This window comes from Vigna unguiculata, chromosome 1 (assembly GCF_037176805.1).
Source record: "Vigna unguiculata cultivar grain cowpea cultivar isolate G323 ecotype 2 chromosome 1, ASM3717680v1, whole genome shotgun sequence".
Lineage (NCBI taxonomy): Eukaryota > Viridiplantae > Streptophyta > Magnoliopsida > Fabales > Fabaceae > Vigna > Vigna unguiculata.
This window is the reverse complement of record NC_140792.1, coordinates 3,209,404-3,234,849: the sequence shown is the minus strand read 5'-3', so window position 1 is coordinate 3,234,849 and position 25,446 is coordinate 3,209,404. Positions and strand designations below refer to the sequence as shown.

Sequence of the window (25,446 nt, the reverse complement as noted above, 5' to 3'; positions counted from 1 at the left end):
TTAAAAAATGGACTGAAATGTAATAAAAATAACAAATATATGGACCAAATTGAGATTCAGACAATCATTTGACACGTGTCACCTTACTGACTTGACACGTGGCACAATACTGACGTGACACGTGGCATGAATAATTTAAAAAAAAATTCAAAAAATTCAAAAAAAATTCAAAAAAAAAATTAAAAAATTTTAAAAAAAATTCAAAAAAATTTGGAGTTGACACGTGGCACATCTTTAACACCGTTAACTCTATACTAACGGAATGGTCTAATTATTACACATTTTCAAAAATATGATCCTAATTAAGATTAAAAAAATCTTAAGACCTGTTTGAGATTTTTCAACATGTACCAAGAAAGTATTTTAACCTAAACATATCCACAAATTAATTTTTGAATCCGGGAAAACTCATTTAAAAATTTATCCACACACTGAAAATCATGACATGACAGGATAATAAAGATAAAATAAATTTATTCTATTTGGCTTCTTTAATTGGTTTGTAATGTGAGTCAGAATGCAGAAACTGAACACACCAACAACATGCGTTCTTTCGCTCTCTCGTTCGCTCCGCTGCCAATCACTTCCATATTTTCGAAATCCCAGTTTTGCCCTTCTTCCTCGTGTCGCGTTCTCTGTCACGTCGGTTCCAATTCCAATGCCCAACGCCACCTCGCTGCGGACCACAACTTCGTCCTTCACGACGCTCTCCACGCTTCTGGAATCGACACCACACACGCTAGAGTAATCACGATATCAACGATCAAACTCATCTTATTATTATTATTATTATTATTTTTCTCTCACAATATTCTAATCACAATTGTTGGAGTTCTCTTGTTTTCGTCATATTTAATGGAAATCTTTGTTTCGCAGACTGTTCGACTAAAAATCCTTACCTGTTGTTTTCTGATTGAATTCGAGTTTCTTATGAAAGGCTTATGTTAATGTTTAATGATTGAATATTTATTTGCAAACTGCTGAAATGTTAACATCCTTTTTCCAATTCAATTTTGGTTGAATTTTACTTTACTTTTGATTTTTAAATTCTGTGGTAGTTGCAGTGTGAACTTGCTGATTTTATTTGATTTGATTCCTTGGTTTCTTTATATTTTATATGTTGTAATCTGCTAAATAACTAAACATTTAATTTTTCTTTTGTTTTTTCTATATTTTCTTATGTAATCAATTAAATCATGTTTTAATTTATTTTTATTTTTATTTTATATTATATATTTATACTCTATTAAATAACTAAATATTTTATTTTATTTTATTTTATTTTATCTTTTTTCAGCATACATTTCCTATTTGTTTCCTCAACCAAAATCAAACGTAGGCATTAGGGTTTGAACGGTTTGGACTGCAGAGTTTGCTGTGGATTTGTATTGTTATATTTTGTTTTGTCGTTTTGTCTTGTCTCTTCTCGTTTTGATCGAAAATGGTGTAATATGTATAATTTGGAATTTCCTTATGCCATTCTTACGCGCCTTTTTCTTTTTCAGTACGTGTAATTTGAAATTTTTGGTTTAGACCCAAAAATGGTTTATGCTGATGAGTTTGAAATTATTTTTAAGCTTTTTTGGGTTTTGAAGTTCTAGATTCAATCTCATTTGTTGCATTGTTGGTAAATGAGAAGGAAGCTAGAGAGCAATTCTGCTTACAAATTGGGAGATTTAGTGATATTGAGAAGCAAACCAGCATTTGTATCAACAGGTGTGTTGATTTGGGGAGAACTGCTCTCTACATAGCTGCAGAGGATGATTCTTTGGTATCACATTCATCAGTTCCACTTCCCGTGGATGATTTCGTCACCAGATTAGACGATCTTTCCATGGACTATTGTCCTCACTACAGCCCCAAATATGAATCATCGCCTGAGAAGTTTTTAGAGAGCATCGAGAGGTTTCTATATGTTCACAAGGTTTGTACTTTGATTTCATGCTCCAAGTTAATGTGCTTGACAAAAATAAGTGAGAGTGTTATAGCTAACAGAGTAAACTACATTTGACTAGCCTTTCTTGTTCTTGTTCTTCTTTTTGTTTTGCTCAATACCCCTTCTTTTTAGAGACATAGACCCCTTAATTGTTTTAATAGTATTACATTGACACTCTTTGTACATTACATTAACCCTCCCCTCCTTAATTTTTTCAAAATTTTTACCATGTGTATCTCTGAAGATGATTATTGTAAACACTGAAAAATCAAAAGTATTAGGTGCTATCTGAAAAAATTTCAGTAGATGTCATTATATATTACTCTAGCTAATAACCACTCAAGGGTTCTGAAGCATTATTCTAAGACAACAGCTGCAAAGTATCCTGCATAAGAAACTGAGCCCAGCTTATTAAAGAACCTCCAATTGTTTTTTTTACGCTTGAATGCAAACAAGCATTTAGATTCATTTTAGATTTAAAAATGGAACAAATGGTCAAGCTTGTGTAGTTAGCTGTAAGTCTAATCTTGAATGGGAGAATTCAGAAGTTGCAATGTCAAGAAATGTTCAGAGAAATGTAATTTTGTTTTGCTGTATTTAAAGATTCTCTTTCCTTTATTGTTATTTCTGAAATTTTGCATTTAATATTATTTTTTTGGAAGTTTGCAAAATTTTCATTGCTTCCACCTTGCCAAACTTCTCGGACAATTATGTTTCCTAACTGGTCCAATTTATCGTACCATAGTTGCATTTCTCGTAATTCAACAGCGGAATTACTTGTTAATATCTCAAACACCCATAGATAGGAAACGTTGGTTATTGGTTTAAACAATATATCATCCAAAAATAAAGGAACATATCACCTTTTTGAGAGACACTTTTATCTCCTCCAAACTGCAATTATAAGCAAAGTCTCCTTCCGTTTTGCCGCCTTGCAATTCACAATCACCTTCCCTAAAAATTGGTGCTGATACCAAAATCACTCCATCTACATTCATGCCTGCTGTCGTGGCTATTAACAACCTGCTCTTTTAGTTTTTTTAGTCTGCGGTGAAGACAGCTCCTCGTATTCTCATATTTTTATTTTTTTATTTGGAAATCTAAGATTGATTAAAGATATAGAAGTTAAATTATAGTATATAAGTGGGTGCAACCCCCCTCAATACTAGCTAGTTTTAATTCACTTTTTTATTATGATATCAGAGTCTATCTTAGTGAAGTTTGTGAACCTATTGTGTCACTAGTTATTGAGTTTGCTCCATAGTCTAATGCTCGAGATGTCTAATCCTCACCATGACCATGTATATTGTAAATCTCATATCAACTAATGATATGACCAAATTATAGTAGATGCTAACATCATTTTACCAAACTGATTTGTGAGATTGAGTTAAGTTTAAATTCTATTTTCTTTAAGACTCTTCATACACGTGAAGAGTGCATCCTAGCTTTTGCCATCATAAACTTGTGATAATGCTCTAACAAATATCTTCTGAGAAGTACACTTTGTATATGTGTTTTATAAGAATGCCCGCTGCATTGATGATAATGCCTTTATTCTCTGCACGTCATGAGCAGGGTAATGTATAACGAACTATTAAGTACTTATATATACCAATAAGTTCATTAAAGGTGTTCAATCAGTTCGTTTAAATGTGTTATACTATGTTTGACCTACATAAGTGTAGGTCATAGAAACTTGAAAAGTAGAATATGTATTATCATATTCACGATCTATTTTTTTTTTGCTGTATTTTTTTTTGTTGCTGTTTTAAGAACTTCGTTTTGACAGCCTGTAATATATTCAGTTATTTTTTCTCACTTCTCTTAAATTATATGCTTTTAAACTAATTTCATCCTTTTACCTTGGTGTTCTTTACTTTTACTGATCACTTTGTTGTTGATAGGGTTTCAGGAGAGCCAATACAAATATATTGGAGCCAAGAGCTCTTTATCTCCACTCGGTAACATATATTTATTTTTACAGGTTGTTTCTGAAGAGAAATCTGTGAGGGGTAGACGTTTGATAGATTTACTTTGATGTTCTGAGCAGGTTTTGACCCATCGTTCGGGATCTCCTGCAATGCTATCGCTTATATACTCAGAAATTCTGAAAATGCTTCGTCTGTGGAGCCTTTTGTATTTTGATGCTGAAATTTTCTTCCCTCATGATGCTCTTAGCCTTCCCAAAGGCTATCATAAGCAGAAAAGCAAGGAGTCAGACCAAGCTCACATAATGACTTCAGGAAACCTATTAGTTGAGGTAATGTCTGATTGTGTGCTCTCCATTCCCTTTTACTTTGCTCTGTATCTCTTCAACAAACAATGTGAAGATTTTCCTAGTTTACAGCAGTAACTGTTCACTTGTGCGATAAACTAGGAGGGATTGGCACAAATATATTTTGCTGCCATAGATCACAAGTGCTACCGGTTGGAGACAACCTCCAACTAGGCTATGGCTGCATGAGCATCTTTTTTAAGTATGTTCATAGCAAAATAAGTTCTATGCTCCTGAGGTTTTCTGTGGACATTATGGAGTGTCTTTTCCACTTGCTGGCTGTTCCAATAATATCTGTAATAAACTCCTGGAGCAATGGTGCGACCAGTAATATCTGTAATAAACTCCAGGAGCAATGGTGCGATGCATGAATATATGCTAGACATTGGGAATCAGATTCTTGTACTGTGGACATAGGAGCATGCTTATATTTTTATTTCCTTTCACTCTAGGTTTCTTTTCTTACATCTTCTGATATACTTGTTTGGCTTTCTGTTAAAGTGGATCATTCTTATCTATGCCAATCTCAACTATTATGTTGTTTTAGCTGCTTTAGCCCTTATTCTCGTTTTTCACTTATGTTGACCTATGTGCAGATCTTAAATGATCTGAAGCATGCATTCTGGCCTTTTCAACATGATCACACCAAAACTTTATTCTTAAGGGCAGCAACTGCCGCTAACTGTGTTGACAGATCTGATTTTGTTGGAGAAAGGTACTTATTCAGATGACATTCGCATCTCTTATTTCTCTAATGTAATTAGTTTATGTAAGAAATAGTTTAAAAGTTTGTCAAACTGCAGTGGCTCAGAAATTGCATCAGCTAAGGCTGCTCAACATAGACTAGACCGAGGTGTTTGGACCAGTGTGCGTTTTGGGGACATGAGGCGTTCTTTGTCTGGTATGCATTTGATTCGTTTTCTCTGTTCTCTGTCTCAATGATGTAAAAGCATTGTAAGGCTTTGGTCATACAAGTTTGTTTAGAAAGAGAAAAGTCAGGTGTAGAGATGCTAAATATTGGTAGTGATATGAAATAATGAATTTGTTCTATTTATTTATACTGATAATTGTGGGCCTATTTGAGTCAGTATCTTCATAAGCATTTATAGAAAAGAAAAATAAGAAGCAAATCTTCTCCAAAAAATAAAATTAGTCTATGTATAAGCTGATTTATAAAAACTTTTTCATGTTAGCTTCTCCAAAATCAGGTTATTAACTTGCATATAAGCTAGTTTTATTCTTATAGAAGTATTTATGGAGACGTTTGGTTGAACAGGCAGGCCTATGTCAAGAACTAGCTAATTTTAATAGCCTAATCCACTTAAGCACAGTTGGTTGGGTTCCTTAAGCATATTATTAGGGTTCGATTCTCGCAGATTTAAATGGAAGAAACTTTGTCGGGATAGATAAGACTCAATTTGATGATTCTTACGTTTCAAAAATAATTAGTTTCTAATATCGGTCCGAGAACAATACCCTCGGTGGAAATTTTCTGATCATACAACTAGTCCCATTAAAACAAGGAAATAAAAAGAAATATAATGAAATCTGAGACAAATCCTAAAGAGATTATTTGATATACTCTAAATGTTTTATAACATAGAATTAATATTGAGATGTTTTATGGATATTCTAAAAAGTTTGCTGGACATTATTCCTTGGATTTGTCTTTTGTGAATTCTGCTGATATTAAGCTGCAACTAACACATTTTCTTATATTTTGATATGATCCCAAATAATTTCCTTATCTTTTCAGCGTGTGAGCGTCTTATTCTGTTGAAAAATGATGCAAATGAATTAAGAGATTACAGCATTCTTCTCTATCACTGTGGATTATACGAGCAGTCTCTGGAATACCTGAAAAAGTACCGGGAACAACAGGTACCATTACTACCCTATAAAATGCATGTAACTGTTTTTCAAAGTTTACTGATTGAGGTGTTTTACCATTAAACTTGTGCAGAATTCATCAACACAAGAGACATTATCATCAAAGTCTCTTAGCAGCCTGGAAGAAGATGCCGTGAATAACCTGATGCTGCGCTTGAATCTGATCCTGATGGAGCAAGGGTGGACTCGGCCATCTTATGCCAGGAATTTTCTTGGTAATAACTCTGAACCATGGTAGTTCGTTCCTCTTCATTCTTGATGGAGACAACATGGAACAACATTTGCATCAAACCAAAGGTACGAGGCAGCAAGTTTTGTTGTATTTTCTGGACACCAAGAGTGAGATGTTGTTTTTGCAATAGTTTGAATGCTTTGGAACCATACAAATAAAAGGGTGTTCGCAACTGCTGAAGTGGACGAGATTGTGCAAGGAAGAGCAATATAAGATTCACACATATGATGATTGAAGGTAACAACCATATAATTATGTAGGTAGCTATGAAAATTCTGTACTATTACCGTGTTTTAGTAATTATATATAATTGTGTATGTATGTATACCTTATGCACATTTCCTCTGTACAATTCATGTATATACTACTGAACAGGTTTTTCCTCTGACAAAGTAATGAGATATGATATCAGAAGCATTATTACTGAAGCAGCATTTTGTCATATATTTGAGTAGTGTCCAAGCAAGTAGGGATTAGGGTGTCAAAACCTTTTTATAAATTTTTATATGTGAAACATCAATGTTGTCAATGGAGATAAAAAAAAATATAAGGATGGTAACTTGAATCGTAAGAGTTATGAATATTTTAATAACAAACCTTTGTAATCTAGACATCCATCGCCTTATAATTCTTACCAATGTATTTGAGTTTTAGTTTTAAGTGCATGTTGAATTATTAGACCATCAAAAAATTCAAAGTTTCTCTTGAAACTCTCGATGCGAATACCAATCTTATTCATCTCATCAATATCTGCTACCAACCTATCTAAACAAAAATTATGCAACAATTCATTGTTCCATCTTTGATTAATGATTTCTTAAAAGTTGAATAGAGTAATTTCAAAAACAAATTTATAATTTAAAAGTTGAATTAGATAATCAAACAAGTGAAACATAATTAGTTATTACCTTTTAATAGTTTCATTAAAGAGAATTTGTATCTTCTCTTTAGTAATATTGTTTTTTTGTAGTCTTTCTCCCTCATTCTCTAACACAAGAAAAATAAATGGATTTACTAACAATCAAAACCCGCCATAAAATACTTTAAAAAAATCCAAAAAGAATAAAAAAATCATGGCTAAGGCATCTAGGGTTGTATATGTTGAAGTAAAACTTACAAAATCTCGTGTTTTAATACTCATTTGAAACTAATTAAACACTAAAGAAACAATTTAATTAAGTAAACCAATAAAATAAGATATATATGGTGTTAAAATAATCATTACAATATCTCATGTGGTATACTAGCCCATCTTGTGTGTAGTTCCTGGTAACTAAATATATTTTTATATATGAAAATTCATGACTCTGAATAATTTTCTCTTTGTCTGGAGCAACAACATAGTTGGATTTACAGTTAAGAAATGATGAAGAATCAAATAAGAATGAGCACATAAACAAATAATTTGTAATCATCATTCAAATATTTGATAAGATTTTCAGACAAATTTAAAACAATAGATAACAAGTGGGTCAGCTATGATAACCGGCACCTACAACTCAAAGGCTACAGGCCCTTATTTACTAAGTACAACTCACTTTCTTTTATACTATATTTTAATTACCAAAAATACTCGTTTAAACCTCTTTTTTTATCTTAATTCATTATTCTTAATCCTACTCACATAAAAGTGTGTTCCATCAACTTTATATGTGCTGTGCATTTTCTGAGGGTCATTGCATTTCAAGGTATGTCAATGGTTGACTATATTGTACGCGGTACTTCATTTTCTTACACAACAAATAAAAGGGAACTAATAGAAAAAGAAAATAGGTAATAATCTATAACAATATATAAAGGGGATTCCCCTTTTTGTGTCCACTTTTCAAAATACCGATTTTACCCTTTAAATATAATAATTTATTAAATTTTTAAAAATTGATCGTTACTTTTACAAATTTTTTATAAAATCGGATGTCTATGCTTCTTCTCTTCTTCTTTATTTATCAATGGTTATTCTTTTATCTGTTTTGATATATTTCACTTTATTTTTATCTGTTCTGATATATTTCTTCTTTATTTTTAACTTAATAACATTATAATATTATCACATACTAATATAATATCACACATATTTAAAAAGTACATACACACAGGCGCGATAGCGCCTGTGTTACGCTAGTTATATATAAACCAAGTTTAATAGTTATTCTTTTTCTGATTATTATATTTTTCTTTAATTTTTGTCAGTATTTTTAACTTAGTTTCATTTAAAAAAAAAAAATTCTTCTGTAAAATGTAGGAATAGTGTGAACAACACCATAAGTTAAAGAAACTCACAGGTGAAGTGAAAAACAACAAATAACATGTACTATTGAGTAACATCATTATTATTAATTTGACCAAAGAAACTAAATTAATTTATTTACAAATTAAGAATATTTTAAAATAATAAAACAAAATTAAAAAAATTATCATAATGAAATAGAAGAAGCTATTAAACCTATTTTCATGATTTTAATTTTTTTTTCTCGCAGTGTTTCGTCCATTGAGAATTCTGAGTATAGCATATCTGCTTCCTATTGACACGAGACTCTAAAAGCATATTAGAGTTCAAATTTTTATTTTAAAACTATCAAAAGCTACTTTCCAAAATTGATATATGTTGTTTTAAGAAGTAATATACAAAATTATGTTAAAACATAGTTTTGCAAACTACTTTTCATAATTGATATGTGTTTCCAAAACGTAATTTCCAAAACTGTGTATTTTGTTAAAACATAGTTCAATAAATTATTTTTGGAAATTGATATACTCTAAACTATGTGTATTTGTTAAAATGTAGTTCTGGAAATTACTATCTGAAAGTTGATATTTTCTTTACCTGGACAGTAATAACTTTAGTTACGTATATTTTGTTAAAACGTGGTTTTGAAACTATTTTCTAGAACTGCTATATGTTGTTCATGAAGGTTAATTTGTTTATTGCATTGCTAATCACTAAAGAAGAAACACTCACAAATGAAAACTAAAGAGAAAGACCGAAGAACCTCAACGAAAGGAATTGAAAACAAAGAATAATTGCTTTTACAGAAGTGGGTTTGCAGAGGAATAGAAAGAATCACTTCGGGTGTAGGAGACAGGGGGTGTGCTTAATAAATAAGGGTGTAAATAAAATTTGTTAAAATTTCAAGGTGAGTTAGAAGTTTCTCATTAGATAAAAATGAGTAATGAGTAAGATGGATAATATATAAGTAGAAAATCCCATAAATCAAATGTTTTAAGGTTTTTACATTGATAGTGATGTCTTGCTCCTTTATATGGGCTTGTTCACAATCTATTGATGTTGAATCTTCCAAGTTCTTCTTTCCAAAAACCTAACAATAATATCAAAGTCGATAAATTCATCTTATTGACAACTTGGACAAGTATGATATAAAACAGGTGAAGAATCTTAAAGTTTAAGAATTGATTACTACTAAGACACTTGTGCTTGATAGTTTATTCTAATGATGATTTGGCCGATAAGTATAAAGTAAGTGAAGAATTATAACAATTGATTACTATTAAGATACTCATGATTGATAGTTCATATAGATGACGACTTGACGAGTATAGTATAAAGTAGGTGAAGAATACTAAAGTTTAAAGATCGATTACTAGTAAGATACTAGTGCTTGAAAGATGTTCCAATGTGGAGAGACTCACACCTAAAAGAAAGAATCTTAAAAATTCAAGATAAATTGAAAGTTTTATATTCGATAAAAAGTAAACAAGATTAATAAATAGAAAGACTCATAAATATATTGTTTTAAGATTTTAGTTGAAAATTATATCCTAATATCTTGAGGTGATTTGTTGACTAATTCATGTCGAATCTTCGTGTATCTTTTCTAAAATAATCTATCAGAATCTCTTATTTCAACTACTTCCTTCTATTTATTTATATCCATATGTAATAACATTTACATACTTTTATAAAAATTTTATATTTATTTTAATTATATTTTAAAATTAAAAAAAATAGAAATTACTAAAACTAATTATATAATATAAATTATTTACATCTTTCAATAACATATCTAGTTAAAACCACCTAAAATTATTTTTATACAATAACTACTTTTATTTGCTTAACAAGTATGTATATAAAGAGTTCTTTTTTCACTGATATTTAATTAAAAATCTTTAAAACAAATTTTTATATTGTTTCCTTAAGGACAACTTAAGATGTTATTATTACTTTATATGCATATTTTTTTTTTCTGTGTTTGGATGAATTTTTAAATTAAAGTATTGAACCAGTTATCTACACTAATATATTGTTTGCTTTGATTTTATAGTTTCATAACGTTTTCTAATATAGTATAAGAGTTGAATAATATCTTCAAAACAATTTTATCCTTAAAATCATCTTAGTTATATTTTAATCTTAATTAGTATATTATAATAAATTTTATATTTATTAATAAAATTTTACTAACATAAATTTTTATTGGTAAAAAACTTTTATTGATAGATTTTAAAATTTTTATTATCCACGGATATTTTTACGGTAACTAATTTGTTAATAATTTTAAATTTTTTATTATTAGTTAATATTTTCATTGATATTCATATGTAAAATTCGTTATTAACAAATATTTTTGTTCGTAAAATCTCTTGATAATTGAATGTTTTAAGAACTTGTTGAAAGTTTTATCTATCAAATGATTATCAAAATTCTCGTCATTAATCCTGTAATTCGACTATTTTGTAATAAATTCATTTTAAATTTCGTCGATAATTAAATTTGTTATATAAAACCTATTGAAATAATGACATTAAATTCAACATAAAATTATTAACTTTACGTCTTATAAAGTTATTAAATACATAATTTAATTAACATTATGTCAAATGTAAAAGTTACATAATCTTATTTTATTTAATTTTTCAAAACATTGTAATTTTTATTCTAAATTTGTTTAGGAATCATATTCAAATAAGAAATGGTGAGAGTGAGAGAGATCGTGAATTCAAATCATATACAAAACACTTGAGAGATATAAAATTGGTTTGATGAGTTCGGAAAGGAAGGCAAGAAAGATTATAGACTTAGCTCTCCTGTTAAATGTTAACAACTATCATTATCGATAAAAAGAAAATACTTAAATAATTTTTTACTTACACTTTTACTTTTATAAAAAAATGATTTATTTTTATAGATGTAATCTTAAATTTGATCATGGTAGAATGAAATGTTTAAAAGATCCAAATTCTAAATTGATCCCTACTATGGGCTTCCAATATGTCCTAATTTGTAGTGTATAAAGATATAATGTTAAGTGGAATTTATAGAAGACATGTAAGTCTTTATGAAAAAAAATAAAATAAAATAAAAAAAGTGATGTGATGTGTGATGAGAGAGGAAAAGAGAAAAACAAAATGGGTGAATAATTAGGTAAATGGAGGGTGATTATGCCACATCCATGTCAGTTGGGTTGGCGAAAGAAGAAAAAGATGAACAACTTTTATGCAGTGGAAATGACTAATGAGGTAGCAATTGTAGGGTTGAATAGCCTCATAGTTACCTATTTTTGTTTCCTATAACACAACTCTATACCCTAATTAGGGTTAGCTTTAGTCTCAACATCTACATTGGTCCCCCTTTCTCATTTCTATTATTATCATAACTTTCTCTTTAATACTCTCGTGCTTACCTAACTGTGCTCCCCAATTTAATAACACTTCAACCATCAAATCTTACCCTACTTTTCTTCTTCATCAACTTTCCCATTCTCTTCACCAATTTTGGCTTAACTTAATCTCCTCTCGTTTCTCACTTCTTTTCACATTAATCATGTTTCATAATTCTCATGCTTTACCACCATTTGCATTGCAATCATTGTCTTTTCTTTCATTTATCTACATAAACACAACCTCAACATTATATTATTACAACATTCATTTATGTATAAAATTACAAGTCGCAATCGTCAATATAAATAAATAATTTCATATTTCATAAATTATTTCTGTAAATTTCTCATTTAATTTTTTTTCTACGTTTTCTTAAAGACTTTGAAACTATTTTTCATTCTCTTCTCTAATAAAACGGCACATCTAAGGAGATATAAAAAAAAAAAAATAGAACAATTGATTTGATTTGATCAAACTTTTTTATTTTAGGTGAGTTTTTATTTTCTTCATGTATCAAGTTTCCCTTCATAGTAATGTTTGCATGTTGTTGTGGGTATGGAGGTCACATGTGGGATATGAGATGATTTGATTAATCTTTGCTAGGTTAGGTTTATATAATAAGTTTTCTTTATGAATCAAGTTAGGATTTCCTTAACTTTGTATATTTAATTTAACACTTTCTTAGAAGAGTAGATGAATATATATATAACAAGAGCTAATTTGGAAATACATATTATATTAAATTGGTGTGGAGAAAAAAATTACTTAAATAGAAATTGGATGAAGGGATGGGGAACTTGAGATGCTTGTGTAGATTTTGTTATAGCATTATTGCAAAATAATTTTTTTACATTAATTATTTGAACTAAATTATACCACCTTCAAAATAGAGGTGGCAATGCGGGTTGGACGGGCATAATCCGCATTTATCCCACAAAATGCAGAGACTAGCTTGTCCCGCATAAGTTCTGGCTCGTGGGCTTGCATGCCAGTCCATTTTTTATTTATTTATTTCTTGTGATAAAGTCTTCAATATTGTACAAGTTCAAAAAATTAATCAAAGATCGTAGAGAGTTGAATGATAAATTGATAATCCAACATTTTTATGATATTTATACTTTTATTTTGACATGCACGATAAATTCTTAAAATTTTAGCATATTAAAAAATGCAAAACAATTATTTTTTCTACTCATACAAGAAAAGGAACATATAAGCAAAATTTGGCCTAAAATTCCAGCCTACCTCGCGTTCTTTGTGTGGGCTTGCAAGCTCGCTAGCACGATTCGTCCCACTTTGACATCCCTACTTCATAATGAGTGTTGTAAACATGATTTATTGTACACCAATTAATCACATAGCACAAAAATTTTATTTTATAGGTTTAAATCATTAACAAGCATATAAAAGGTTTAGTTTTTAACCTCAGCCAAAGTAACAAGTGGTGTAAAAAAAAAATGAGACTTTTTATGTTGGTTAAGGTAAAAACCAATGTAAAAATTATATTATAGGTTCATTATAGCCAACATGAAAAAAACTTCATTTTTTAAACTATTGGTTTTTGGGCATCAATACAAAATCTCTAAATGTAATAAATAATGTGCACAGTCAGACCATTTGAATCACAAAACAATTATAACAGCTAAATTATCTATTTTAATCTAAAGTGCTGAATATACCAAACTATCTTTTTTTTAACAAAATTTGACAAATTACTAAATAAGGTTAAAAGGTACTATTTTTATTACTTTTTGTAAAAAAATAAAAAATTAATCTACTTTAATCCTATTTATAGAAAGTTTGTCAATTTTGTCAATTTTTTTTTTGTCAAAACCTCATTTTCCTAAAATGAAATACTAATTATTTCAATATGTAAGAGTATACTACCTCAGTTCATAAATTAGTAATACCGTTAGCAATGATTATCATCATATAATACAAGATGTAATATATCACACTAAAATGAATTTTCTTGTCCATTACACTAAAATGAGTAGTAAATCGTAAAATTATCTCAAAGGTCATAACTATAGTTATAAGTGTATACATTAAAAAGAACATTAACCTTATGGTCTTGTTATGCTCCCTTCTACTTAATATGCTGGTACCGAACACAAATCTAATTAAGGAAATACACACGTAAATCAATTATGTAGTTTAAAATGAAATATGAGAAAAAATAATTTAAAACTTGCCCCTTTTAATAAGCTTTTAACTTCATTTGCAGGTTTGTTCTTTAATGAATAATGCCACGTAATAATGCACTCTTCATGTATAATGATAATTAATTTCTAATGAGGCATGAATACAATGATAACAACAATCTAGTAATATAAGTATAATAATTACAAAATAAAAAATTATTCAAAACAAACTAATCTATGCATCAAGCCAACTATATACGTCTTTATGAGTCACTCCATCATATTTATAAGTGTTATTGGATTTACACATTCATGTTTACAAACTTTTGAATGGAACGATGCTCAACACATTTATATATTTATGATTTCTCATACTCCATACTCAATTTGTCATGTAACTACGGAAATAAATTTATTGGTTAAATGTAATTATTAATGTATTAGGAAACTTAACTAGATAAAAACATGACTTGATAAGTTTAACATGAAAGTTCTTTTAATAATCTCCAATGCATCTTGCAAGAGAAATGTACGATGAGACAACAAAATTATCTACTCCAAAAACCGGCTTGGAATGTGAGGTTTGCAACCACACATTTATACTTTAAATTAAGTTAAGGTGTTTGCACACTCTAAATATATAGACTCTAAGTACTCTAATATGTTAAAGAATGTGATTTAAGCCTAACTCAAGCCCAACAAACCGACTTCTAAGGTGAGGTTTGCACCTCACTTAATTGTCTTATCTCTAGTCAATGTAAGACTCGGGAAAATTAATTAATTAAATAATTTATTAATTAATAAATGCGGGTAGAAGGCGTCTTTATGACATTAATTGCTGTATAAGATCATGTGGAAAAGTGCTAGCTCACGTGGTTGAGAGTACTTTAATTGTGTGAGAGGACTTGGGTTTGAGTCCTATGTATGCTAATTATGTGTTGTTGTTTTATGATTTGTTTTAATAATATGTAAGAATGTGGAATTTGAAATGTAAATTTCTGATGATTGTTTATGTCAACCAAATGTGAATTGACATAGTGGTTGTGCTTTGGCTTTATGAGTGGAAGGTCATGGGTTCAAACCTTGGAGGGTAAAGAATAAGCTTTATTTTTGCTAACTATTAGATTGGTATGAATGTGAAGGGGTAAAGAGAACCTAGCAGAACCGTGGTGAGCAAAGGAACATCAAATTTCATCCAATTTTAATTCAATAATCCAGGTTAGAGGTGCTGAGTTTATTGTACGAATATTGTATGTGCATCTGCGTTTTGTCAATTGGTTGAAGTGTTGAATGAATTTTTGGTAAAAGGTGCAATGTGTGAGAGAACTTGGTTGGTTGATCATGCGCATAAAGTCTTTTTGTGTTTGGTGTAATTTTATGAGGGTTTTTGGTACTGTATGTGGTTGTGTATGGTCAAACCCTCTCGGTTTGGTGAATCAAATGGGAGATATACCATGTTCATAATATGTGCTGTTGATTTTAACGTATTGGGTCCTGTTGTTGCTGTGAGTGTACGTATTCTGGTTGTTTTCGCGTGTGATCAGAGGGGGGGTTCCTGCAATTTTCGCCCAAGCGAGTCCATCTTGCCTAGGCGAGAGATACAGGGTCTCGTGTTGAGTATTGGTTCGCCTAGGCGACCCAATATCGGTGTTGAGCGAATTGTCTCTCGCTCAAGCGAGAGGCGCTCGCCTAAGCGGAATCGCGAAGTGACATGAGGGTTTTGAGCGCGATTTCTCATCTAGGCGAAGGTTTGTGGGTTTTGAGCGAACTAGGGTCTCGCTCAGGCGAGATGACCTCGCCTGAGCGAGATGTAACGGTCAGGTGTGATGTTTTGCATGTATTTCAGCCCAGGCGAGTTGAATTGTGTTTTTGGGCGAGAGATGAACTCGCCCAAGCGAGAGGACCTCGCCTAAGCGATAGAACTTGGTGTTGTTGCTGTTTTAAGCTTGCTCAAGCGAGGTGGGCTAGCCTAAGCGAGGTTGGGGGCTTAGCTTGGGCGAGAGGTCCATAGCTTAAGCGAGTTTATGTGATTTACTATGTTTCTATGTGCTTGTGAGTGGGTTTGGTTGTTATACCATGGTTAGGTTGTATATGCATGTGTTGTGGTGTGTGGGCTTGAAGGACTAAGTCCATTAGGGGTCTGGGATGTGCTCGGTGGTTGGACACATGATGAGCATGAAACTGGTTGAGTTCCCGTCGGCTACTAATGGGCGAGGAGTCCTTAGTATGGTGATTGCATGTGTCGGGCGCACGATGGGCAAGGAACTGTGAGGTTCCCGTCGGCTACTATCGGGCGAGGAGTCTATAGTATGGTGATTGCGTGCGTGCTAGGGTCCAAGTTATGAGACTTGGATGTTTATACTACAGGCGAGGAGTCTGTGGGCAGGACTATGAGCGGAATAGGCTCATAGGGTTGGACCACGAATGAGTTAGTTTCGTGGGAGCACAGGGAAGTCCCAAGACTTAGTTCATACATATGACTCACGAAAGACTATGAGGTCATGGTTTGGGTGATTTAGCAATTATAAATTTAGTTATGTTATTTTGGGTTGGGAAACATATTTATATCATGTCTTGTTTATATATGTTGTGCATAGCTCACCTTTTCTATGTGTGTGTGGCGATGATCGGATAACTTGTTATCCGGGAGCAGATGTTGTGACAGGTGGGCCAGGAGACACTTAGACGTGGAGCGAGGGCTAGCAGGGGGATAATTTTGTATATGTATATAGATGTTTATGTTTTGAGCTTTGAGAAAGTTATGTAACCCCTTTGGGAGTCTTTGACTTTTAATTCGGTTTATGAATTATGGACTCCTGGATTTATGGATTTTAATTTTTAAAGTTTTAAATTTCCCGTGTTTTGGAAAATGGTTCATATTAAATGCAGCACTTGTTGGAATTCCAATTTTATTAATATCAGTAATATTCCTTAGGGATGTTACAATTGGTATCAGAGCAAAAGTTTTGAAAATATTTTTAAAATATTTTGGGGCTAGTGAGGAGTGAGCTGATCGATGTGTTTGTTTGTGGTATGTTGTGTGTTCAATGTGAAAATTGTGTGGTTTTGTTTGACTAAGCGACTGATTTTTAACAGTTGTAATGTGGCGTATCCAAGCTATGGCTGCTAACAAGAGGAGGAGAAGTAGTGGTGCTGATGACATCGCGGAGGCGATTCACCGGATGGTGGATGCGATGCAGCCACCTGTAGCGGCGCAGCCTAGGACGGCGATTGCACCAGTTAGGGTGCCAACTGTGGAGGATTTCCTACGCCACAAGCTAGCAGAGTTCACTGGCAAGGCCTCCCCTAATGAAGCAGATGCATGGCTCCGCAAGTGTGAGAAGATTTTTAGGGTGATGAATTGTGAGGATGAGCAGAAGCTGCTCTTTGCTACCTATCTACTGAATGACGATGCAGAGTATTGGTGGACAGGTATGCAATAACAGATGGAGACTCGGGAGGAGCCGACTACCTGGGAAAACTTCAGGACTCGTTTCCTGGAGAAATATTTTCCAAATACTGCTAGACAGGATCGGGAGGCAGAATTCCTTGCACTACAGCAAGGAGATATGTCAGTACAGGAGTACGTCAACAAATTTGAACATTTGGCAAGATACTCCTCACAAAATATGACTGAGGAGTGGAGGTGCTTGAAGTTTGAGCGAGGACTCAAACATAAGTTGAAGAAGGTGGTGACGCCTCTGAGAGAGAGGAGATTCTCGGTCTTGGTGGAACAGGCCAAAAGTGCTGAACATTTAGAGAAGGGCCTCGGTCCTATTGTGAGCCGACATTAGAAGAATGTCACGGAGGCTAGGCAGATGAAAAAGCCGTATAGCCGACCTCAGACATCTCAGGGTCCCAGTTGCTACCAGTGTGGCGGACCCCACCTGAAGAGAAATTGTCCACAGCTGGCAGGTGGAGTAGGAGGGTCAGGAGACTGTCGCAAGTGTTTTATATGCGACAAACCGGGACACTTCGCCAATAATTGTCCAGAGAAATAGAGTCTTGGCACGAAGAAGTTAGCAGCATCGCCAACAGAGCGAGCTAGAGCTGCGGGCAGAGTCTTTGCCCTGACCACCACAGAGGCTACACAGTCGGGTAATCTTATACTTGAACCTTGTATACTGTTTGGTAATGTAGTGCTTGTATTATTTGATTCCGGGGTAACCCATTCTTTTATTTCTGATGTGTGCGTGGGGAGATTGCAATTGGTGACACACGATTTGGGATGTGAGTTGCTTGTTTCAACTCCTTCCTCAGGTCAAGTGGCTACCAGTTCAGTCTGCGTTTGGTGTTCTATGGAAGTGGTAGGTCGCAGATTCAAGGTGAACTTGGTGTGCTTGCCTTTGGAGGGACTAGACGTAATCTTGGGGATGGACTGGCTGTCTAACAATCACGTCATAATTGATTGTGGACGGCGCAATTTGGTATTCTCAGAGCATGAAGGACTGGAGTAATCTCGGCTCAGAGGGCGATAAACGAAGTAGAAGCCGGAGCCACCTACTTTATGATAGTGGCTCATGCAGAAAAGAATAGTATCGCCGAGAAGATCAATATGATTCCAATCGTGGAGGAGTATGCCGACGTATTTCCAGATGAAATACCCGAGTTGCCACCGAGTAGGGATGTGGATTTCTCCATTGATATCATCCCTGGGGCTGGCTCAGTATCCATGGCGCCGTATAAAATGGCACCCGCAGAGTTGGCAGAGTTGAAGAAGCAAATAGAAGATTTGCTTGAGAAGAAGTTCATTCGGCCGAGCGCATCACCTTAGGGAGCACTGGTACTGCTAGTAAAGAAAAAGGATGGCAGTTCGAGGTTGTGTGTTGACTACCGTCAATTGAATAAGCTGACCATAAAGAATAAGTATCTGTTGCCGAGGATAGATGATATGTTGGATCAATTGAGGGGAGTCGTAGTGTTCTCTAAGATTGACTTGAGGTCTGGATACCATCAAATCTTAGTCAAATCGGAGGATGTGCAGAAGACGGCATTCAGGTCACGATACGGCCATTACGAGTATGTAGTGATGTCGTTCGGGATGACAAATGCTCCTGCTATTTTCATGGACTACATGAACAAAATATTCCGACCATACCTTGATCAGTTTGTTGTCGTGTTTATTGATGACATATTGATATACCCGGAGGATCGGGATGTACATGCAGATCATCTAAGAGTGGTGCTAGGAATTCTCAAAGAGCATAAACTGTATGGGAAGCTGTCAAAGTGTGAGTTTTGGTTGGATGAGGTACAGTTCTTGGGTCATGTAATCTCAACCCAAGGTATATCGGTGGATCCAGCGAAGATTAAAACAGTGGTGAAGTGGGAAAGACCACAGACGGTTACTGAGGTAAGGAGCTTCTTGGGTCTGGCGGGTTATTACAGGCGGTTTGTGGAGGGGTTCTCCAAGCTGGTGAGTCCCTTAACTTAACTCACTAGGAAGGATCGGCCTTTCTCTTGGACAGACGAGTGTGAGGTCTGCTTTGAGGATATGAAGAGGAGATTAACTACTGCACCCATATTGGCTATTCCTGACACCGCTAAGACGTTTGAGGTATATTGTGATGCTTCATACCAGGGTCTAGGTTGTGTGTTGATGCAGGAGAAACGGCCCATTGCTTATGCATCTCGTCAGCTGAAGGTGCATGAGAAAAACTATCCTACACACGATTTGGAATTGGCAGCGGCGGTTTTTGCTCTAAAAACATGGAGGCACTACTTGTATGGGGCACAGTTTCAGGTATTCAGTGATCACAAGAGCTTGAAATACTTGTTTGATCAGAAAGAATTAAATATGAGGCAGAGGCGCTGGATGGAATACCTGAAGGACTACGACTTTGAGCTATTATACCATCCTAGTAAGGCTAATGTTGTAGCAGACGCTTTGAGCAGGAAGAAATCTCATGTGTCAGTCATGATGATTAAGGAGTTGGAGTTGATCGAGAAGCTGCGAGATATGAATCTGGGATTGGATATGGAGACAGATCACATACGGTGCAGCATGTTGAGGATCACTAATGAATTCTTGGATGAGGTTCGGGTGGAACATGGTAAGGATCAGGAATTTCAGCATATGATTAGTGAATTGGCCACAGAAAAGAGAAAAGACTTCAGGATGGGTAGAGATGGCATCCTGTGATACAAAGAGAGGGTGTGTATACCCAACAGTCGGATGTTGAGGAAAATGCTCTTGGATGAAGGACATAAGAGTCGTCTTAGCATACACCCAGGTATGACTAAGATGTACAAGGACTTGAAGGCGACTTTCTGGTGGACTGGTATGAAAACTGATGTGGCAGACTATGTAGCATCTTGCTTAGTGTGTTAGAAAGCGAAAATAGAGCATTAGAGGCCAGGTGGTACGTTAGAGCCTCTTGAGATTCCTTAGTGGAAATGGGACAGCATTTCCATGAATTTTGTTACTCATCTACCGAGGTCAGTGAGGGGGCATGATTCTATATGGGTAATAGTGGATTGACTGACGAAGTGCGCTCACTTTCTACCTATTAATCAGAAGATGTCCCTAGATAAGCTGGCAGAGTTGTACATCAGGGAGATAGTCTGATTACATGGTGTGTCTGAGAGTATCATATCGGATAGAGATCCACGGTTTACCTCGAGGTTCTAGCAGTCGTTGCAGAACACTTTGGGTACTCAGTTGAAGATGAGCTCGGCATATCATCCTCAGACGGATGGCCAGTCTGAGAGAACCATACAGTCTTTGGAGGACTTATTGAGAACGTGTGTTCTGGATCACCTAGGGACTTGGAGTGATGTGCTACCACTGGTGGAGTTCACTTATAATAACAGCTACCATTCCAGCATTGGGATGGCACCGTACGAGGCCTTGTATGACAGGAGGTGTTGAACACCTTTGTGTTGGCAGCAGGATGGGGAAGTTGAGGTACTTGGTCCAGAGTTCTAACAACATACCACTGAGAAGGTAAGGGTAATACAGGAACGGATGCGTGCAACTCAGAGTCGGCAGAAATCCTACGCAGATAAGAGGAGGAGGCCACTCGAGTTTGAGGCTGGTGACCACGTATTTCTCAGAGTTACACCTACAACAGGTATTGAGAGAGCATTGAAGTCGTGGAAGTTGACCCCTTGATTCATCGGTCCATATCAGATTACGAGGCGAATTGGACCGGTGACGTATGAGATTGCATTGCCACCTCACTTGGGAAACCTGCACAATGTTTTCCACGTATCACAGTTGAGAAAGTACGTGGCGAATCCTACTCATGTGCTGGAGCAGGATGATGTTCAGGTGCGTGAGAACCTGACTCTTGGAGTTGGACCAGTGAGGATTCTAGATTCTCAAGTCAAACAGCTCAGAGGGAAGGAGATACGGACCGTGAAGGTTCTCTAGGACGAGGCAACCCAAGAGATGACTTGGGAGATGGAAGATCTCATGAGAAAGTCCTATCCTCACCTCTTTACTGGTAAGTTTTATTTTCGAGGACGAAAACTTTTAAAGGTGGGGGAATTATAAGACCCGAGAAAATTAATTAATTAAATAATTAATTAATTAATAAATGCGGGTAGAAGGCGTCTTTATTATATTAATTGTTGTATAAGGTGACGCGAAAAAGTGCTAGTTCATGTGGTTGAGAGTACTTTAATTGTGTGAGAGGACTTGGGTTTGAGTCCTATGTATGCTAATTATGTGTTGTTGTTTTATGATTTGTTTTAATAATATGTAAGAATGTGGAATTTGAAATGTAAACTTGTGATGATTGTTTATGTCAACCAAATGTGAATTGGCATAGTGGTTGTGCTTTGGCTTTATGAGTGGAAGGCCATGGGTTCAAACCTTGGAGGGTAAAGAATAAGCTTTATTTTTGCTAACTATTAGACTGGTATGAATATGAAGGGGTAAAGAGAACCTAGCAGAAGGATAACTATTATTAGGCGTTGTGAAACCTTTCCACTAAGTGACTTGAGTAGCCATTAGGCCCATACGTAAGTCCAAATCTTTTTCTTGTTTGGAATTTTGCCTATAGAGAGGGAGACGAAATTTTAGAGAGTGAAGAGGTGAATTGGGTTTTTGGAATTTTGCCTATAGAGAGGGAGACAAAATTTTAGAGAGTGAAGAGGTGAATTAGGTGTTTCAGAGGTTGAATTGGGTGAGGTCCGAAGCAGAACCGTGGTGAGCAAAGGAACATCAAATTTCATCCAATTTTAATTCAATAATCCAGGTTAGGGGTGTTGAGTTTATTGTACAAATATTGTATGTGCATCTGCGTTTTGTCAATTGGTTGAAGTGTTGAATGAATTTTTGGTAAAAGGTGCAATGTGTGAGAGAACTTGGTTTGTTGATCATGCGCATAAAGTCCTTTTGTGTTTGGTGTAATTTTATGAGGGTTTTTGGTATTGTATGTGGTTGTGTATGGTCAAACCCTCTCGGTTTGGTGAATCAAATGGGAGATATACCATATGTGTTGTTGATTTTAATGTATTGGGTCCTGTTGTTGCTGTGAGTGTACGTATTCTGGTTGTTTTCGCGTGTGATCAGAGGGGGGTTCCTGCAATTTTCGCCCAAGCGAGTCCATCTCGCCTAGGCAAGAGATTCAGGGTCTCGCGTTGAGTATTGGTTTGCCTAGGCGACCCAGTATCGGTGTTGAGCGAATTGTCTCTCGCTCAGGCGAGAGGCGCTCGCCTAAGCGGATTCACGAAGTGACATGAGGGTTCTGAGCGCGATTTCTCATTTAGGCGAGGGTTTGTGGGTTTTGAGCGAACTAGGATCTCGCTCAGGCGAGATGACCTCGCCTGAGCGAGATGTAATGGTCAAGTGTGGTGTTTTGCGTGTATTTTAGCCCAGGCGAGTTGAATTGTGTTTTTGGGTGAGAGATGAACTCGCCCAAGCGAGAGGATCTCGCCTAAGCGAGAGAACTTGGTGTTGTTGCTATTTTAAGCTCGCTTAAGCGAGGTGGGCTAGCCTAAGCGAGGCTGGGGGCTTAGCTTGGGCGAGAGGTCCATATATAGCTTAAGCGAGTTTATGCGATTTACTATGTTTCTATGTGCTTGTGAGTGGGTTTGGTTGTTATACCATGGTTAGGTTGTATATGCATGTGTTGTGGTGTGTGGGCTTGAAGGACTAAGTCCATTAGGGGTCTGGGATGTGCTCGGTGGTTGGACACATGATGGGCATGGAACTGGTTGAGTTCCCGTCGGCTACTAATGGGCGAGGAGTCCATAGTATGATGATTGCGTGCGTGTCAGGGTCCAAGTTATGAGACTTGGATGTTTATACTACAGGCGAGGAGTCTGTAGGGCAGGACTATGAGCGGGATAGGCTCATAGGGTTAGACCACGAATGAGTTAGTTTCGTGGGAGCACAGGGAAGTCCCAAGACTTAGTTCATGCATATGACTCATGAAAGACTATGAGGTAATGGTTTGGGTGATTTAGCAATTATAAATTTAGTTATGTTATTTTGGGTTGGGAAACATATTTATATCATGTCTTGTGTATATATGTTGTGCATAGCTCACCCTTTATGTGTGTGTGTGGCGATGATCGGTTAACTTGTTATCCGAGAGCAGATGATGTGACAGGTGGGCCAGGAGACACTTAGACGTGGAGCGAGGGCTAGCAGGGGGATAATTTTGTATATGTATATAGATGTTTACATTTTTAGCTTTGAGAAAGTTATGTAACCCCTTTAGGAGTCTTTGACTTTTAATTCGGTTTATAAATTATGGACTCCTGGATTTATGAATTTTAATTTTTAAAGTTTTAAATTTCCCGTGTTTTGGAAAATGATTCATATTAAATACAACACTGGTTAGAATTCCAATTTTATTTATTTAATATCAGTAATATTTCTTAGGGATGTTACATCCAATATCATTATCAATAATAGGTTGTTCCCTTACAAGAGGTATAACATCTTAAACAGTATACAAAAACTTAGTGGATCATTGATAAAGTGAATTGAATATAAAAAATGTAATTTAATACCTATTGGTATGCTGAAATTGACGGTAGAATGGCTTGACCATGCAAGGAATAATATCTCAAGATTCATTAACAACTACTCACATCCAGTCTTGATGGCAAACTCTCCCTGAACTACTCATCCAATTGCTACTAGATGCAAAAGATCATTTTGCAATACAACTCACACTAGCTTGATACATTAGTTTGGTGTTATATACTCAATGTAAAAGACAGTATAGAAAAGCTTATTTTAATAAAAGATGTTCCACCACAAGTTGTTAATTAGGGTCTCCATGTCGATCGAGGCAAATTTGATACATAAATTACTACTTTTACACTTGTGTTATAAATAGTTAATTCGAGTAGTTTCATCAATTTTTTTTTTTTTTTTTGCATTTTGATCTAGATAGCTAAATCTCATTGTGATGAATGACGTTCCATTTCTACTTGTAATATTTTTGAAATGGTGATGAAAATTAGAATTGGTTTTGGTTAAGTTCCTTATGAATTTAAGATAATCATTATAAGATAAAATAAGTTTAGATGAAAGTTGTGATGAAAATGAGTTATTTTGGGGTATTATAAACACACACACACACACACATATATATATATATATATATATATATATATATAATATTTTGTTGAGATATTGTTATGTAATGGTATACAATTTCTATTTTCTTATATTTTTCTTAAGGGACAAATTTTGCTTAGGAAAAAAAAGAATGAAACAAGTCTTTCTCTTTTAGGTATTTTTTTTTTAAATAAAATATTTTTACTAAAGTAAACAACTAGCGAGTTTAGTCTTTTTTGTGGTTAATTTGGCTGAAGTAAACATCTTCAAATTTCTTTCTTTTGATTACAAGTTTTAGCAAGCAAAAATCTTGTAGAAAAGACATTAGTTTTTTTTATGTATTATTTCTCACTCAAGTGAGATTTTGACTCTTGAATGACATACTTGTGATAAATAACATGTATAAATAGCTAAATCATAATCATAATTGTTAATTGTGGTTGGTTTGTGACATATTGTATTTTATGTTTTTTTTTTCTTACCTTTTTATGAATGTTGTTTACTTCTTATGGGTGTTGTTGGCCTCTATGGTTGTTATAGTGAGATATACTTGGAATTGTATTATGATCTTAAGAGTAAAGTATTAAGCATGAGACTCACTAAGAAGAAGAATATTTTAACTTCACTAAGCATAGTTTGATAATCATAGAATAGGGAGATGAGGATAAGTTTCATACATATGCTCATGATGAGCTAGTTGTTTGTTTCTCCTATGATAGGCTTAATAGTATTCATTCAGAAAATGTCAAGTATGAGAGTAAGATAATAGTTATAAAAAATATAAAAAATAAATGTCTATAAACATGTAAGAGATTATAT

General features: G+C 34.5%; 2 protein-coding genes across 3 annotated transcripts; both read left to right on the top strand.

The window, feature by feature from the left end:
- Positions 1-489: 489 nt before the first annotated feature.
- On the top strand, positions 490-6,764 carry LOC114192657 (transglutaminase family protein). 2 transcript variants are annotated; one of them, XR_003606137.1, is made up of 9 exons: positions 490-744; positions 1,640-1,924; positions 3,844-3,900; positions 3,990-4,199; positions 4,811-4,929; positions 5,018-5,115; positions 5,971-6,095; positions 6,178-6,401; positions 6,467-6,764. XR_003606137.1 is itself a non-coding variant. In XM_028082435.1 (8 exons), exons 1-8 carry the CDS (start codon positions 544-546, stop codon positions 6,340-6,342), a joined length of 1,260 nt encoding a protein of 419 aa, XP_027938236.1. In that variant the 5' UTR covers positions 490-543; the 3' UTR covers positions 6,343-6,764. The 2 variants fall into 2 exon arrangements, 1 of the variants encoding a protein (XP_027938236.1); XM_028082435.1 differs by having other exon boundaries at positions 6,178-6,764.
- A 14,305-nt stretch (positions 6,765-21,069) lies between these two features.
- On the top strand, positions 21,070-21,477 carry LOC146888599 (uncharacterized). The gene is made up of 2 exons (XM_085665182.1): positions 21,070-21,147; positions 21,235-21,477. The coding sequence occupies exons 1-2, from the start codon at positions 21,070-21,072 to the stop codon at positions 21,475-21,477; spliced, it is 321 nt and encodes a 106-aa protein (XP_085521308.1).
- The last annotated feature ends 3,969 nt before the right edge of the window (positions 21,478-25,446 follow it).

What these genes read in the sequence shown, in the direction of transcription:
- LOC114192657 (XM_028082435.1), top strand. Translation starts at nt 544, where the DNA reads ATGCGTTCTTTCGCTCTCTCGTTCGCTCCGCTGCCAATCACTTCCATA. An exon ending in CATGAGGCGTTCTTTGTCTG is followed by an intron (nt 5,116 to 5,970) that starts GTATGCATTTGA and finishes TTATCTTTTCAG; the next exon opens with CGTGTGAGCGTCTTATTCTG. An exon ending in AAAAGTACCGGGAACAACAG is followed by an intron (nt 6,096 to 6,177) that starts GTACCATTACTA and finishes AAACTTGTGCAG; the next exon opens with AATTCATCAACACAAGAGAC.
- LOC146888599 (XM_085665182.1), top strand. Translation starts at nt 21,070, where the DNA reads ATGCGTGCAACTCAGAGTCGGCAGAAATCCTACGCAGATAAGAGGAGG. An exon ending in AGTTTGAGGCTGGTGACCAC is followed by an intron (nt 21,148 to 21,234) that starts GTATTTCTCAGA and finishes GGTCCATATCAG; the next exon opens with ATTACGAGGCGAATTGGACC.